The following is a 16,420-nucleotide window of genomic DNA, read 5'->3' on the forward strand; positions in this document are numbered from 1 at the left end:
TGCTACTGGAGGCAACCCTGAGGCGGCTTGTCACAGACATCTGCGGCCCACGCAGCTCTGGCCGCAGGCGGTCAGGCGAGCTCAAACGGTCCCTGACAGGAACAGGCGCTTCCCCGGAGATCCCGGTTTCCACAGAAGTATTCCCCTTCACCCGCCCAACAGGCCGGACCGGGAGAGTTACCAGAGGGCAGGGACGGACACCGCCACGGGCAGGCCGCTGACAGGCACCGCGCTCTCCAGCGGCCCAGGCGGGGTGGGACAGCAGAGCGGCCGACGTCCCGGCTGCCCGCCGGCCGCGCCGCGCCCCGGGGGGAGCCGGAGCCGGGGCCGGGGGAGCCGGGGCCGGGGAAGCCGGGGCCGGGGCGGCGGGGCCGGGCCGCAGCGCGCCGCCTGAGGCGAGGCGAGGCCCAGCGCCTTCCCGCCCTGTCGCTCTGGCCGCTCCCTATTGGCCAACGCCCGGCGCCGCGCCCTCCCATTGGCTGCAGCCGGCGCCGGCAGTCGCCCCACTGCCGAGGCTCCTCGCTCCTCATTGGCCAGCGGAGCCGCCGCGCGCCGTGAGCTACAGAGGGAGGGCGGGGGCGTCCGCCATCGCTACGGCGGCTGTCCTGGGCCAAGCCTGCCGTTCCGCGAAGCTGCCGGCGGCCAGCATGGAGCCCGGGGAGCGCAGGGAGGCCGGGGGCTGCGCGGCGGCGGAGGAGGCGGCCGGGCCCGTCTTCACGCTGGAGGAGGTGGGGAAGCGGAACTCCAGCCAGGAGGCCTGGCTGGTTATCCACGGGCGCGTCTACGATGTCACCCGCTTCCTGGAGGAGGTGAGGCCGGGCGGGGCGGGGTCCCGGCCCGTCCCCTCAGGGACCGGCGGGGGAAGGACGGGGCCGGGGGGGCTGAGGGCGGGCGGGCAGGGCCTGCGGGCTGAGAGGGAAGGGGAGGGCCTGGGGGTGAGGGAGGGGGACCGGGCGGGGTGCATGGGGGCGGCGATGCCGGGCGGGGAGGGGTAGGCCCGGGCCGGGGGGCCGCTGTGCCCCCGGGGCAGCTCTCTGGCCCCGGGCTGTGGGGCCTGAGCGGCCCAGCGCTGCCCGAAGGAAGGTCCGCAAGCCCCGAGGAGGGGCCCCAGGAGACCCCCCCCCCGGTCTGTTGGCCGCCCGCGGGGTTCCTGTGCTGGGGACAGCTCCTGCCTCCGCTCGACGCCGCCTGCGAGGAGCGGGAGAGCGCTGGCAGGTTGCGTTGGCAAAGGCCAGCCAAGTGCAGGGGTTGTGCTTCGACTCGTTTTGAGTCAGCTTCTGTTTTCTTAGGAAATCCGTTCAGGCATGCCTGACACGGGAGGTGCAGCTCTCCTTAAGCCACGTTACCTCGCTTCTGGTCTTGTAGGGTAAACGGTGTTGGGCTAGGTCAGTAGTTTAAAGTTGGCGTCTCTCTCCAGGGACACCCCAGAACTTAAAGGAGAAAGTACTGGTGATACAGTAGGGGAGGTCTGCAGCACTACTGCCTTCCCAGAGGTGAACACGCACGAGTGATTTGGAAGCGACCCACTCTCTGCTGCGTAACCTCCAATTCTCTTGGATGTGGGGACAAAAATTGCTTCTAGGCTCGATGCTTTTGACTTCTGTTCTTGAGAAGGCTGAGAGCAGTATGGTTAATGTTTGGAGCTGAAAATAGAGTGGGAGGAAATAGTAACAAGATTTCAAAGGGCTTTTATCCCAGCTTAAAATAACATCAAACCCTTTGTAGCATCTACAGGGTAATGTATGAAAGTTAGTCTGAATCAGCTCCAGAAGAAGAGCACTTCATTGAAAATGCACATGTTGCTGCTTGCTGGTTTTGCTTGCGTAAGTTAAACTCCGATTCTCCTCCAGGCGTATATGATTAAAGCATGTCTCCTGTGTAGTCATAACCTATAATGACAAAGCCACCTTGGTGAGGTGTAGAGGCTTATCAGATGGGAGGACAGAATGACAACCTGGCCGCCTTTTTTTTTTTGCAGTGGCCTGGAAGTAGTGGCTGGAAGTAGTGGCTTTCTCTGTAGCTTTCGGTATTTATTTATAAAGTTGGACACAATCGATTTTTTTCATTGGATTCAGCATCGTAACACTTCATTCAAATCTGACTTGTGCTTTGAGTCTTCCCCCCGATGTTTAAGAGAGCCTCCAAGGTATTTCAGTGAACAAATTTGGGAGGGTCTTTTGCTACAGTGGCTTGAGCTGGCCTTTGCCGTAGCCAGTTCTGCACTGTTTATTGCTTTTATAATGAAAAATCTTGCTTTCGCAGGACCGTAAATGGATCGGTCCTGCTCCTTTGCTCACCAGTGTCTACTGCTGGTACTCCAGCACAGATGCCTCTGTGTCAGGTGCAGGATCTGAAAAGCAGCCTGCTGAGCAGCTGCTCTTCTTGGGTCTTTGATACTTGAGAGAGGCTCTAGCACCCGGTACGCTGGAAAGAAACGTACGCGGGATGGTGGGTTGGTGCCTGGTGGAAGCGTGGCAGTTTGGTGCTACAGAGCAGCAGTGGCAGGAAGAATTATCAGCTGATGCTCAGCTCTGTGTTTTACAGGAGAGCCTACAGGTCTGGCTGAGGTGAGGGACTGGTTGCACATTTAGTTGCATACATCTATAACGAGATGCAAACTGTACTGTAAAGAGCTTGTCGTTAGGGTGGGAAGGAGAAGACAATCGCATTGAGTGTGACTCTAACTTGGGAAACTGTTAAATGGTGGAGCTACGAGCAGAATGGAGGTACTCAGATTCCTATTCCAGGGTCAGTTCACAAGACCATGAGTTTTCCAGCTGGTACGTGAGGATTTTTTGAGCAGCTGACTGCCTCCTTCGACATGCACGCCCCCTCCAGCGTTTGGGCTCCCCGGCACTAGGCCAAACTGTCATCTGGCATCTGTCATATCCCTGAGAGTGCAGTGGCTTACAAAGCTGTGGGCCCAGCTACCTCTGCTGATCAAATGAAATGTGCAGGGTGGCGGGTGTATTTTGAAGAACATTTGTTACTCCACTAGTTTCTGAAAGCTTTCATGTTTGCCTGCATCTAAAAGTCTAGTCCCAGCACCAGGGGACATCGAACAACTTGGCTGGAGCCAGGTTCAGAACAAACAAATAGTGTTTCTTTACGCAACAGGGAGCAGGCCAGTGGAACTCCCTGCCAAAGGTTGTTGTGGATGCAAAAAGGTTAAGCAGATTCAGGGGAAGACCAGGCAAAAACGTGGAAAAGCAATATGCTCTGTGTTCAGGAAGAGCCAAAAACGGCTGGAGGTTGGGACAGTACTTGCAGAAGCTGCGTGCCTTGTCTTACACTTGCCTCCATGTTCCAGTTTCGGTTGCTGCTTATCGCTTTTCAGACTCAAGAGTCAGAAAAATATTTTCAAGATATTTACTTCAGTGTGAACGACGCTGTGTTTCAGAGCATGGACGCTGCATGGTGGTCACAGCCTTTACCTCAGCGTTCTCTGTGTAAAACAGCGTCTGGGACGTGCTCCCTGGGACACCCTCAGTATTGCAAACGAGCCCAGACAAACGCTTCCCTCTCCCCCACCCCCAGCAAGCCAGGTTTAGCAGTGCCCTGAATGCTACCTTGAGATGGTATTTCACATTGCCCTTTCCAAGCCCTTTATCCCATTTGTGTTTTTCTGACATGAAAAAGATCTGCTTGGACTAGGGAAAGGAAGAAGAATAAGGCTACTGTTTTAACTGTGCCAGCATGGCTGACACAACGCTCTGCTATGTACACCCCTCGCTGACATAGTGAAACTTGTAAACTTAGATCCAGGCCTAATTTATTGGCAAAAATACACTTTATATCTGCTACTCCACTGTAATCAGTCGAGTGACAGGGGAACAAGGTGTAGTTGATTGCAACCAGGAGTGTTTGTCTTGTTTAAAAGTTACAGTTGTCTGATAAACTGTTCTGCTTTAGGGTTCTGAGTTGCTGTAACTGCGGCTATCAGGGTTTCAGCGGGTAATATTTCCCCTTGGTCCTGTGTAGTCACTGAAGCGGTGTCTAATTGTTGCCTTTTCTGGCCTTTGGTCACAGGTTATTTGAACAGGATTGCTGAATTCCACTGGAGCGTTACCTTGGAGTGATTGTGCAATCTCAAAGACGCCTCACTGCTAAAAGATTGTCGAATCTTGCTTCATGATTCCTGCAAACTAGGTACAGCAGGTCAGACGTTAGCTAGCCAACTCAGAATCTGTGCGGTGTTTGAAGCGTAGATCAGTTTAAACTTGTAATTTACTTTATGTTATCTACTGTGTAATAGGAGCAGCAATTAAGGCATTTATCACATAGCAAAAATCTACTGAATTATAAGAATGTGAACAAAATGCAGGAGATGTGCAAAGACGGCAACTGAAATTTCATAGATGTTTCTGAGAGACTGCAATCTCTTCTGCTTCAGAAAGCCTGAAATGAAGTGTGATTATTTGAAATCTGAGATAGCCTTACGGCAATAATATAATTTTCTGCCAAATCTAGGCAACTGGACCACCAGAATATACGTTATTACTCCTGATTGCAGTCGTCTAGAAAAGCAAGTGTAGATGATGGCTAGAGCAAAAAGGGACTGGCTGCTCAGGTAGGCGTGAACGGTGAGCGAGGAAGCGGAGGAAGGCAGATGCACCTCCCTGACAGGCTCTCCGAGGTCTGGTGCTGCTCCCACTTATGCCCTCAACAGACCGATTCAAATCTGTGGCTTTTAACTTGTGCACAATCTGTAATAGACTTATTTTCACAAGCACTCTTATGATAGAGAGACATGGCTTATCTCTATTTTTACACATGACTAGAAGAGTTTGGAGACACATCTTTCTTCAGTGTACCCCTTTGTCTGTTACCTGAGTCCACAAGGCACAGCAGCCATCACAGCTTTATGTCTTGCCACGCGCTGCTGCTTCTGATACCCGTGGTACGTGTGACTAGAAATCTATTTGAACTGGTTTCCAAGTGGAATGAGCCTGGGTTGTGACAACTCTAACCCAAATCGGTCAGTCGGTTTCAAGTATAATGTTCTTCAAACTAAGTTTCAAAAGAAGGAAATATGCTACTACTGACAGTTTCTCTTTAAAATTATATGGTTCTAAGCGAAGTTACGCTCTTTCCAGGCAGGTATGTAGCTAAGGCAGGGCCTGTGCTCGGACAAGCTGGTAGTTAAGAGCGTTATCATTGAGATGAAGGTAAAGAGGAGGGAAGGATCAGATGGTTGCTTACACCAGAGAGGCAGCAAGTTTTTAGATTCTTATCTCCTTACTGCACCAGCAGTAAGAAACCAGTATTGAATCCCTTCTTTGTCTTTCTGCATTTAATTCCTGCGTACTCTGGTGTATCTGAAACCAGAACTCTGTGAGGGAGAAGGAGGAGTGTCAGAGATCTGGTTTTGCTCATGTTGACTTGCTCCAGCTTTGCGGAGATGTTTTCGGGAAAACCCGTGCCGTGTCTTAAAACAGGCTCTGAAGGATGTGTGGTTGACGAACACCATTTGTCTCGGTGGCCGCTTGTCCGTGTTTTCTGGCTCGTATGGTACTGGCACATTATTAGTGCACAGTAATACTCTTCCCTTTCCTGGCCTATTTCTCTAATCCTGGGGGCTAGGAATGAAAGCTTTTGCATCCCTCCTCAACCTGACGATCTTGTGTCTTACCTAATCCACAACCTAATTAGTCGTAGAGCTTAGTGTTGCTTCTGAGCTCATTTGTAGTTTACAGTAGGTCTGTAACAGCAGTCGCCAGCCAGACGCACGCAGACAGGCACTTGGAGTCTGTGAAAAGGCGACGCCAGGCTCTCGCCTTCTGCAGTGAGGTTCTTTGTTGCCTTTGCTGCGTGCCTACGGTTCTGGCTGCTGCTTTTTGCTCGCTCCGTGTCCCTTCTAAAGGCTACACAGACAGAGCATCTTCTGAGGTCTCATGAATAAATACAACCTTGCTGGCTGGACACAGAAGATGGACAATATGAGCTGCTAATTAGGGAGCGAGTCATCAAGGGGAAACTTTCTTTGCGCGCTGCCTTAGAGCATCAGTGACATTTAAAGTGAGCTCGGGGTGAATATGGGGTTGTACAACTCCCTACTTCTGCTGTTCTTCTCTGGACCCAGTTTGGAATTTGGAGGGCTTGATTCAAAGATGCCACTGAAACGATGCTTTTGGGAGCGCCTGCTGTAGCTGTGAGTATTGCAGAGCACGAGGAACTCTTGGGTCTTCTTGCCCCAGTCAGGAGATTTAGAGGGGGAGAGCAGGCTGGCCTCCCCTCTGCCGCGCCCGGGCCGGGGGCTCTGGAGGGTGCCTTACGCTGGCGATGGCTGTTGGGCTTTCACTTCCAAATGACAGGGTTCTCCCTGTAAAACTGTTTTCTCTGCTCAGTGGCGTTGGTCATATCCTTCCAGAACTGGTGCTTCAAGACTATTAACGTTGCCGTCAACGTGCACTTTATTTATTCTGTATGCTGAAGGCTCCAGTGGCAAGGAGCTTCCAGTTCTATTACTGTCCTGAGGAAAACTGAGGACTGGCGCTTGGGCCCACCTCTCTCGTTCTTGTTTGCTTTTGTCTGTTTCTTTTCAGAAACAGACCGGGTTCAGCCATTGTTTCCTCTGGAAGGATATTTTTTTTTCCCACGGTTTGCAAACACTTTCAGTTTTCATGTTTTCCTGCAGGAAACTGTAGCTTTGAGAAGTTTTGTGGCAGAGTAAAGGACTCCCTGTGTAAATAGTCCGGTTTTAGGTTTGCTCAGGTGTATGACAAGGTAAGAATTGTCTGGCTGCAGTTGTGGTTGTCTAGACCAGGGAGTGCTTTCAGAAATACGATAGGCCAAAATGTTTTGAAGTTTTTTTTCTTTTGGCTTGGGGATTACAGTGAAGGACAGATGTGCATGAATAAATAATTCTTTTTCTTGTGGATTTCGCAAGTGCATAGAAAGGCTTCAGACCCAAAGGTGTAAAGAGGAGTAAACTTTACCATTCTTCTTGTCTCTTGTCTATGCGAAGACTGGATGCCACTGAAAGCCAATATCCACCGCGTGTTCCCTGTTACTGCAGGTTTCTGTCTGCCCTTTTAGGGTGGATGATTAGGAAAGCAAGGTTATCTTCTTAAAATTCAGTTCTGATAGTTTTCGGTATGACAAGAGATTTCTGGTGAGACACCCCTAAGGAGTTCTTCCAGAAGGCTTAAAGTGAATGGCCAGCTTTTCATCCCCTAATTTCTGTGGATCATTGCAAGCGTGCTTATAAAATAGCTGAAAATTGGACAGTTGTTGTGAGTAATATGCATAAACAATATACAGCATTCTACCACTGCAGCCCAGTCTGAGAGCGGGATCTAAGGGGCGCAGAAATGATCTAAAGGGCAGTCTTGCCGCAGCCTGTGTGCCCGTTAACTCCCTGGCGCGAGCAGAGACATGCATCCAGCTCTGTAGTGAGCTCATTCACAGCTACCCCAGCAGGTAATCGCTTCCTTTCCTTTTTTTGTAGGGTGGGTTTTCTGCTAGGGTAGTCCCTGATCCAACTGCCTCTGAGATCGAGTGAGCACGAGGATTGGTGTGGGAGAAATGGCAGCAAGACCTGTAGCCAGGCATGCGGGGAGTGAGCAGAGTGGAGCCTCGCTTGGTTTTACAGCTAAGGCAATCTAATAACTGACTGCTAACCAAACCGTGTCCTAGGACTGCAGACTTTGCCCTTCATGGCTGCTGAGAAAGCTCCACGTTGATTCTGTTACATACCTGGACAATAAAGGGATTTATTCAGAATAAAGAGCTCTGATATGAGGATTGCAGAATTGGCTGCAACAACTCACTGGAGTAAACAACTGGACTGGTTTTGTGTCCATACTGAGTATGTTTGGTATGAGGTGTGATAGCCAAGTGGGAATATTGAGACTTTCGGCAGCAAAACCAGACAAGTTGAAGGAAAAGGGGCAGTGGCAACTGTTCCATGTCTGTGGGAAGGAAAAGGATATTACAGGGAAAAACAGGTGTGTTAGTCCTTTGGTCTGAAATTCAGTCGAACATCTCTTCCCCAGCTCCAGGCTTGTTGCTGTTAGGAGCATTTCAGGCAGCCGTGAACAAGTCTCATCTTCTCAACTAGCGCATTTAGTGCTCGTTGCCTGATGCTCTAGAAAACTGGGTTAGTCCCCGTGCGTGCACTCAGAGGCCTGACCGCTTTATCGGTTTAACTGGATGAGCTGATAGCTTAAACTAAACTATTTGTTCACGCTCACACTGTAAAGAGATGGTACTTTGCTGGCTTTGTGGTTAGCAATTTCCTTTGCCAGTCTGTTCCTGGATTGTGGCATTGACAATGGTAGAGAAGAGCCCAGCCCATCAAGGAAAACAGGATTGCACCAGGGTTTTTTGTCAGCGCACACCGCTTGGTCTGACGGTTGCCTGTGACCGTCTGCCACCAACAGAAATGCCAGCGTCGTTGTGGAGCGTCCCGTGGATTTGGTACTTTTGTTGTAACTTCTGAATCTCTGAAATCAGTATATGATGGCAAACAGTATAACTTGTCATGACTTTTTTTTTCTCTCCCCTCGTTGTTGAGCGGTTGTACGCTGGATCAAGTTCAGTATTCTTGGGGCTACATTAGAGCCGTACCTTCTTATGCCACTAGAAAACGTGATGCGTTTCTCCTCTGTTCCTCTCAGTTCCTCATTGCACATCTATGTGCAGAGAGAGGCCATCAGCCAAATACTATTATTTTTTGCGGTATCTGAAGCAATAGAATATCCTTTCCTCCACTGGTGTCTGTACAGGCAGTCTTGTCTTGTGCTTCACTAGCAGTTGCCTCAGGGAAGTTCTTGAGAAAATCATGCAGGAGAGGCTCCTCGGCAAGCAAGGGAGTCTGATTTATGCAGTGAAGCCCACGGAAAGCTACATGAGGACGTCCTTTCTTTTGTATTATTTTCTTGCCCAAATCCGTTACAGAATCACAGAAGGGATAGCTGGGCTGTGGGGCACAAAGCCGTGCTTCCCTGTGTGTGTTGGGGATTTGTTTCTTTGGAAGGGTTTTTATTCTGCAAGGTATCTTCCAGGCTGTGCAGCACACGTTGTTCTCTGTGAATTCCCGAAGGAGAGGTTGGACAATTGAATCTTTGGAACATTTTATTGATGATGTTGGTTTGAGGTATCGGTGATGAACAGAAGAGGTTGGAAGGAAGGCTGCTGATGCTGTTGGTACCTTTTTTGAATCTCGCCCTTTGCTCACCTGAAGCCTTCTCTTCCAGCATCCAGGTGGAGAAGAGGTTTTGCTCGAACAAGCTGGCAGAGATGCCACGGAGAGCTTCGAAGATGTTGGGCATTCCACAGACGCCAGGGAAATGCTGAAGCAGTACTACATAGGGGAGATCCACCCGGTAAGGACCAGCTGGCTGTGACAAACACGGGATGGGACTGTGTAAAAGTGTGACTCTCCTTTGTGTAACCCACTAAACGCAGACACCGAGATGTGGCTTGCGAAATGAGTAAGTAGCTAAGGGGTTTAGGCGGTTTGTGTGTCAGCTGGATCTCTGTTGAGGAAAGAGGATCTCTGTTGAGGAAACAAAACTAAATTAGTCTTCTCTTTCCACCAGATTTCAGAACAGATTTCTCACTACGATTAAATCAGTGGCACTGAAAGAAGCTTATCTAATCGGTTCCCTCCTTAGCTGGTGGTACCATAACTTCCCCTTGCCTTGTAATTTAGAGTTCAAGAGGGTGAGAGATCACAGGGGCACGGCACAAACACCTCTTCCTGCCTGCTACAAAGACGGTGCCCTTGGGTGCTGAAGGAACGACTCCTTTGAAAACCGAGTCCAGGCAATTGCTCCTGTGATGAGGACTGTACAGAACAATTCCCTTGTAAAGACTGCAGGTTTCTTTTGAAGTCAGGGCTTATCTTTTTTCTTCTTCTTTTTTTTCCCCTTGACAGCACGATCGTAAAAAAGAAGGTTCTAAGGTAAGCTATTACTGTTTTACTTTTCCATTTTAATTTAATGCTGTGGCAACGATATTATGCTTACAAAATGAACAAAGAAGTTGTCACATGCTTTTTTTTTTTTTTTTTTCTTCCCCCTTTCCTGTGGAGCTTGTGGCTTTATGTTTACACAAACTACAGTAATGAATAAATCTTCCAAGCAAATTATACCTTTGTTTTTGTTCTGAAGCTCAGCAGTCACCTCAGTGTGAAATTGGAAGTGGTTTTTTGTGCCTTCTCTCCCCTGACATCAGCAATGTTATTTCCACACCTCGAGCCACAGACCTTTTTTTGCATCACTCGCTATGTCCTGACCACTGAACTGTTAGTGTTGTTACATTCAAGCCAGGAGACGGGCACAGCCACCGTGGGGTTGGCTGTAAAACAAGAATTCTCTGTTAACTGCCCTAGTAATCATTGGTGTTGCTTAAAACTCCGGTACTCCTGGATTAGAACAGGGCACAGTGTTGCAAAAATGCTTTTGAAATGGATGGGGAGAGGGGAACGGTCATAAATAGAATCCCATCTGAGAGGTAAACATGTGCCTTGCAGCTGGCTTCTCTTCTCGCTTGGCTTGAAGGCTTGGACCAGGCGCAGCTCTGCCTTCAACAGCGCTTTCATTAGATGTTGTTCAAAGCAGGGCTGCTTGCAGAGGAGCAGGAATCAAGGAGGAAACTGTCAACAGAGAGGGCAGCGACTGGAGCCCTTGGGAGTGTTTGCTTGCTGTAGTCAGCCATAGAAAGAATAAGTCAGGCTGGGTAAAGCCTACGCTTAGTTATAACCCGGGACTGCATGATTATGCATATGTTCACCTTAGAATTTATTGTTTGGTTCAACTCTGTTTCATAAACAGAATCACATGCCTAAAATGAGCATAGAAACAAGCGGTAATCTGAATAGCTCCCTTGGATCCAAGCGAAATATTTTTTTCTCTTCTGAGGCGAAAGTCCAGTGAGTTATATACAGCTAAGGTCTTTCTCCAGTGCACAACATCTGTTTTAAAAGCAGGCCTAAGTACAATTTAAGAATAGCAGCAAGAGATAGAAGTCAGCAATGTAAAAATAAATAAGGGGAAAACACAAAAAAGAAAAAAAGTTGTGCATGTATACTCTTGTGACGCAGCTCGGAGGTAGCTCCCCACAGATAAGTGTCAACGTTTAGCATCCACTGAGCGTATTAGGGCAGAAAAGCAAGCACTAAGGCTCCCAAGAAACGGGGATAATCCTGTTTAGGATGGGCAGGAGAGGACTTTTGGCTGGTAGGTACTGATTAAACTGGAGGGCAGCAGCAGCCATCGAGGAGGAGGCTGTGGAGTTGATGAAAGCCTGAATGAGAATTTCAGCTAACGGGGAAAAAAGTATTTAAGTTCTTGGAGTTTTGTGAAAGGAGAAGTATAAAAGTTTGGAAACGGGTTGCGTGCAAGGGAAGAGTTGAAGAGAACATTGTGGTTGCATGCTCCAGCGGTCAGGCGGCGGGACAGCAAGCGGGGAGGTGGGCAGGGGTTTGGAGAGGGGATGGTAGCCAAAGGGCTATCCGTGCCGGAGTGCCGGTTATCCTCCGTAGCACGTAAGACCAAGAGACTGGTTTGCGAGGTGATGAGCCAGACCTTTTTTTGAGAGGGGTGCAGGTTCCAGTGTGAAGTTGAGGAGTGGGTGGGAGGGATTGGATTGATGGAAAGAATGTGGAGGTGAGGACGAGGGCAAACATCCCCGGAAACATCCGCACTTGTGACAGAGGGTGTTTGGGAGAGGAGGGGAGGGTTATTTCTCCTCTGTGTTTGTAGTCACATGTCCAGTCTTGTAGTCTTATTAGCACATGTTTAATGTTTCCTTATTCCCTGCTAACTCCCTCTTTCCTCCTTCAGGATCCAAGTATGACATCCTCAGGCCAAGCAAGGTATAGTATCCTCTCAAAATAAGAGTAAGAAATTGTGGGGCTGGGACTCTCCGTTTGTAGAACTGCATATTAACTCTAATGAGCAGGGAAAAAAAAACCTGGGGGTATTGCTGCCCTGTCCTTCCAGCAAGCAGATAGTCCAAAATAAGTTGCCAAACTGCAGCGCAGCGAGTTAGCCTCCCTTGTTGGACGCGGAGCCACAGCCGGTGGTGCGAAGTCCCCTGCTCCGCGCTGGGCAGAACGGGCGCGCTGGCGTTTGGCAGCTGGGATCCCCTGGCCCGCGTGTTCGCGTTACACGGCTGCGGCTGCAGGCCCCTTGCAGTACAGTGCGTATTTGGGCGGTCGCTGCAGGCCGCGGGGTGATGCAGCACAGGAATGTGCATGTCTTTTGGAGGATCTTTACCATGACCAGCCCCGTCAAGGTGACAATCCAGGAGTGCTTACAGCCCGAACAGGGCCCTAGTCTTCCATAGCTGATGCAGAACTTTTTTGCTAAGGAGGCTGCTGAAGGTGAGCCTGTGGCCTCTGGTTTATGAGTGAGGAAGATTTATTGTGGGATAGCTGTAGCAATTTCCATCCTTGAGTCAACTCAGCTGTTTGTATAGCACAAATTACAGTCTGACTTATTTAAGGAAAAAAAAAAAAAACCAAACCACCACCGACCAACAACAAAAAACCCAATTTGGTTTCTGTATGTGCCAGGCTGGAAACTTCAGCGATTCAGCTGCTATTTTATAAGCCAGCAAGCCGCCCTTGCAGGCGGAGGGGCCTCTCGGAGGGGCCGGGCAGAGCACTGAGCAGGGAGGCTGCTAGAGCTGCCCAGCCCTGCGAGGCAAGGCCCTGGCCTGCGAGCCGATGGGAGGCAGGTCCCGAGAGTTCCGTAGATGAAAGCAGACATGCAATAAGTGATTAACATCTTGCATGAATTATTAACTTGATACTTTCTTCTGATTTACATTGTGTGTGTTTTGTTTTGTTTTTTCTCCCCACAGTTTCTGGTCAACATGGCTAATCCCCATCTTCGGAGCACTGGTCATAGGTTTAATGTATCGCTATTACATGTTGGATGGGAGAACCTCTTGAGCTGACCTTGCCGGGACCTCAGAAAGCCTGAAAGAGAGGGTGTGAGAGAGAGTGCACGCATGCAACACGTGGAGTTCTGCTTCCCTTAACTTCTGCCTTGCTTTTAGCTTTGAGTCTGTCAAGTGATGGTGGCATCCATGGGACCAAGCTAATACCAAACTCTCTCTGTCCTAACTCTGGGACCCGCGGACCTGTCGTACTTTCCTCTCGCGGTGGCAGGGCAAGCGCAACTTCCCGGTATTCTCTTCCGTTTGTGTGTGGTCTCCCTCGCGTGTGCGTGCTCGTGTGCTCACTCTCTCGCTCTCTCTTGCTCTCTGAAATTAAACCACAGACAACCTGTTCCTTTCAATGCCTTTTCGTTAAGCCAGACAACGTGAAACAGCTGCTAGTGAGCCTGTGGGTTTGCCTCGGTCCTTCACATAGCAGTGTCAGAAATAAACTGCAAGTCGTCTACAGTCCTTTCCAGAAAAGATGTCCGGAGATGCGGCTCCGCAGTAACTTCCCCAGTGCATGCAGGCAACACTAATTGGAGCAGCAGGAAATTGTTAGCTTTGCTACCTCTTTCTGTACGTGTCTGTTTTTAACGGTTAAACAAATACACGGATTTTAAAAGCGATTCTGTTCATTTTGTAATATTTGTACTTGTCCCTTTAAAATGTATATGCTGTGAAACAATTTATACTGTGAATCCTGGTTTGTTTGGGTGCTTTTGTGCTGCGTGCGGCAATGCCAGAAATGGGAACTGGCATGTGGCTTCTCAAAATGCAGATTTTCCTTCCTCCCCGAGGTCTCGATCTGACACATGTATTGGAAACAAAACTCATTCTTACTTACTATGAATGTGCACCAGATGGGGGGGGAAAACCCAGATAAATCCCCTCTCTTCTCCCTAAATGAAAAGCGAAAAGAAATCCATTTGGGATTTGTGCATAATGCTGGTTTTTGTCTCGGAACAGAGGAGGATATTTCTCTCTCCTGTTTTTCTGTGCCGTGTAGTCGGCCTGCAGCAGCGCAGAGACGATGTAAGGTAGGCTTCATGCATTCAGGCGTGAATCTTTCCAGCTCTTCCAGCACGTTGGTCTGTGGCTTCAGGATCTGCTGAACACAGGGAACTTGTGTGCCGGTGTCCGATACCCTTCAGCAGTGCTGTCCAACGCTGCCGTGATGCTGGTTCCTAGTTGACAGGTTACAGCAAAGCTGATCGTCTTTTGGAATCGCAGCCCAAAGGGAAGCGATATACTGGGGTCCTGTTTGTGAAAACCTCCCCTAGGCTGGGGTTTTTCTTCTCTCTTCCATGAAACTACTATGTTCCCCAGAAGGCCGTGTAGAAGAATTTCTTGGACGTGGAATTACACTCTGCCTTTTAAAAAGGACGGCCAAGGAATGGCGTAGTCACCGGGACGGGAGAGCGCTACCGGGGCTGCGTTACTCCCTCTGCTCCTCCGGCGGGCGCGGGCCAGTCGCTGCCGGCAGCAGAGGTGCCACGCAAGTCCCCGCGGAGCTCTGTCTCCCCACGGGACTTCTGTCACTGCTACCGACTGCGTTGTCTCTTACGGTGAATTATCCGGCCGGGGAAACCTGGAGTTCCCCGTTGCCAAGTGGCTCCTGGGTATCCTATCGCGAGCTACGCTTGTCCCTCGTTCTGCCCCGGCGGCTTTGATGGCCTGGTTCCTGTTTATTCTGGCCTAACGAGTCTAGCAGAAGGGTTTAAATCTGAGCCGAGGGAAATCCAGTGGGAAAGACCTGGGAAATTCTACCTAGCTACATCTTAAACGATAAAGGCGACAGGCCAGATGATAGTCATACATTAACGTAGGTCTTCAAGTCAGCAATGGGTCACTCGATGTAAGTTTATGGAAAATAGATCTTATCGGTCCGAGATGGTATTTTTATATTGGCTGAAAATACACCGCTGTGCTGCTGAGGCTTCTGCAAGGCCTTCGAACTGATGCTGCGAGTTCTGTCGCCTGGTTTAACAGAAGCAATACGAAAATCCACGAGGGCAAATGGAAAACGGAAAGATTTGATGTAACAGCGGAAGGGCAGCAGTCAGCCGGTGACCGTGTTTCCGATTCACCCCAAAGAGCACCCCGGGCTCGTTTAAGACTTAGCGGCCACCTGGAAGGAGACAGATGCCTCCCGGAAAAGCGGCGCGCTCGGCAATGGCTGCCTGGCGCGGAGGGTGAGCCGCGGGGCGGCCTGGGTTGCTGGCGAGATCGATGCGAGGCTGCGGGTGGGCAAGCGAAGGCGGCGGGAAGGCTGGATGTCGGGCTGCGGCGTCGCGCCAGGGAAGCGGCGGAATGCGACGCCGCCGGTGTCCGGGTCCGGCGCCTTCCTCCGGGGCGTTAGCGGGAAGGCTCGTCTGTTCGGCGCTGTCGCTGCGGCGGACGAGTGCTGCGACCATGCCTTTGGCTTTTAAAATCCCAGAGAAATGCCGTGTAAATGATTAAAAGCTTGGAAAACATTATTTACGGTGAGGGACTCGAGCCCCATCTAGCTTATCAAGGGGAAGGTCACAAAATGGTAGCGTGAAGGCGTTTGCACGTGGAATAGAAACTTCCTCAAAGGGCTTTTTGATCTGGAAGGTGGCGGTCTAGAAAAGGCCGCTCGTCAACACTGGAGCAGCTCCAACTGGAAACAGGTACCTTTGCACACTTACCACAAAGTCATTAACCCTGAAAACGGTTCCGTGAGGTTTGTCGTGGATTCTCTACCGAGAGTTTTAAAGCTGGAAGGCACGCGTTGGCCAAAGCATCGCCTCGCTGGGGCGGCTCGGCGCGGGGAAGCGTAGGGCCCTCCGCGCCGGTCGGGATTCGCGTTAGCCCGAGGAAAGGGGCTGCTGTCGGTGCCCGGTGCGACGGCGGAAACGTGTCCGTTTTCTCCGGAGGCATTACTGTTGCCTGCATTTTGGCAAACATACTATTTTTTTTTAAATACGGGTTTCCTGGCGCTCCCTACATTCAGTTGCATTTGGGTAACCCTAGATAACTTTTTGCCATCGTCAGGTCTTGCCCCATTGCTATTTACCCTTGGGGAAAGTGCCTGTTGACTCCCTGCTCTGCCGGGGCTCCCTCCGGCGCGGCGGTGGGGCCAGCCCGCCTCTCCCCATTCCTTTCTTCTTTTCTCCTCCCGGCTCGCTGAATGATGGGTCCCGCAGGTGTGAAACTGCTCGGTCAACAAAGGAGGCATTAAGAAAGCTTGTTTACCCGTTTTATTTGAGGATTAAAAAAGATAATTCCAAATCTTTGTCCTCACGCTGAACTTCTCGCACAGCAAGCGTTCGTTGCCAGGTCCCCCGCACGACGCAGGCGCTGTCGCGGCTTCCACCCTGCGAAAAAGCTCTCGTGGTGAAATGGAAGCTGGGCGTGAGCTTTGCTTCCTCCGGGTGCTTCGGAAGAGGGGTGAAGAACTGCAAACGCGAGCACGGGGGCAGCTTCCACGCTCGGCGTAACCGTATGGCGGCCGCCGCGGGAGCGCCGGCAGAGCTGCGCTGGTCTCTTCTGCCTCTCCATA

The 16,420-nt window shown here is 50.4% G+C and overlaps 1 protein-coding gene across 1 annotated transcript; it reads left to right on the forward strand.

The window, feature by feature from the left end:
- Nucleotides 1-534: 534 nt before the first annotated feature.
- CYB5B (cytochrome b5 type B) lies at nt 535-13,491 on the forward strand. Its single transcript, XM_082319225.1, has 5 exons — nt 535-809; nt 9,201-9,329; nt 9,884-9,910; nt 11,793-11,824; nt 12,817-13,491. The coding sequence occupies exons 1-5, from the start codon at nt 648-650 to the stop codon at nt 12,905-12,907; spliced, it is 441 nt and encodes a 146-aa protein (XP_082175351.1). The 5' UTR covers nt 535-647; the 3' UTR covers nt 12,908-13,491.
- The last annotated feature ends 2,929 nt before the right edge of the window (nt 13,492-16,420 follow it).

The sequence above is a fragment of the Platalea leucorodia genome (genome assembly GCF_965183815.1).
Source record: "Platalea leucorodia genome assembly, chromosome: 8".
Lineage (NCBI taxonomy): Eukaryota > Metazoa > Chordata > Aves > Pelecaniformes > Threskiornithidae > Platalea > Platalea leucorodia.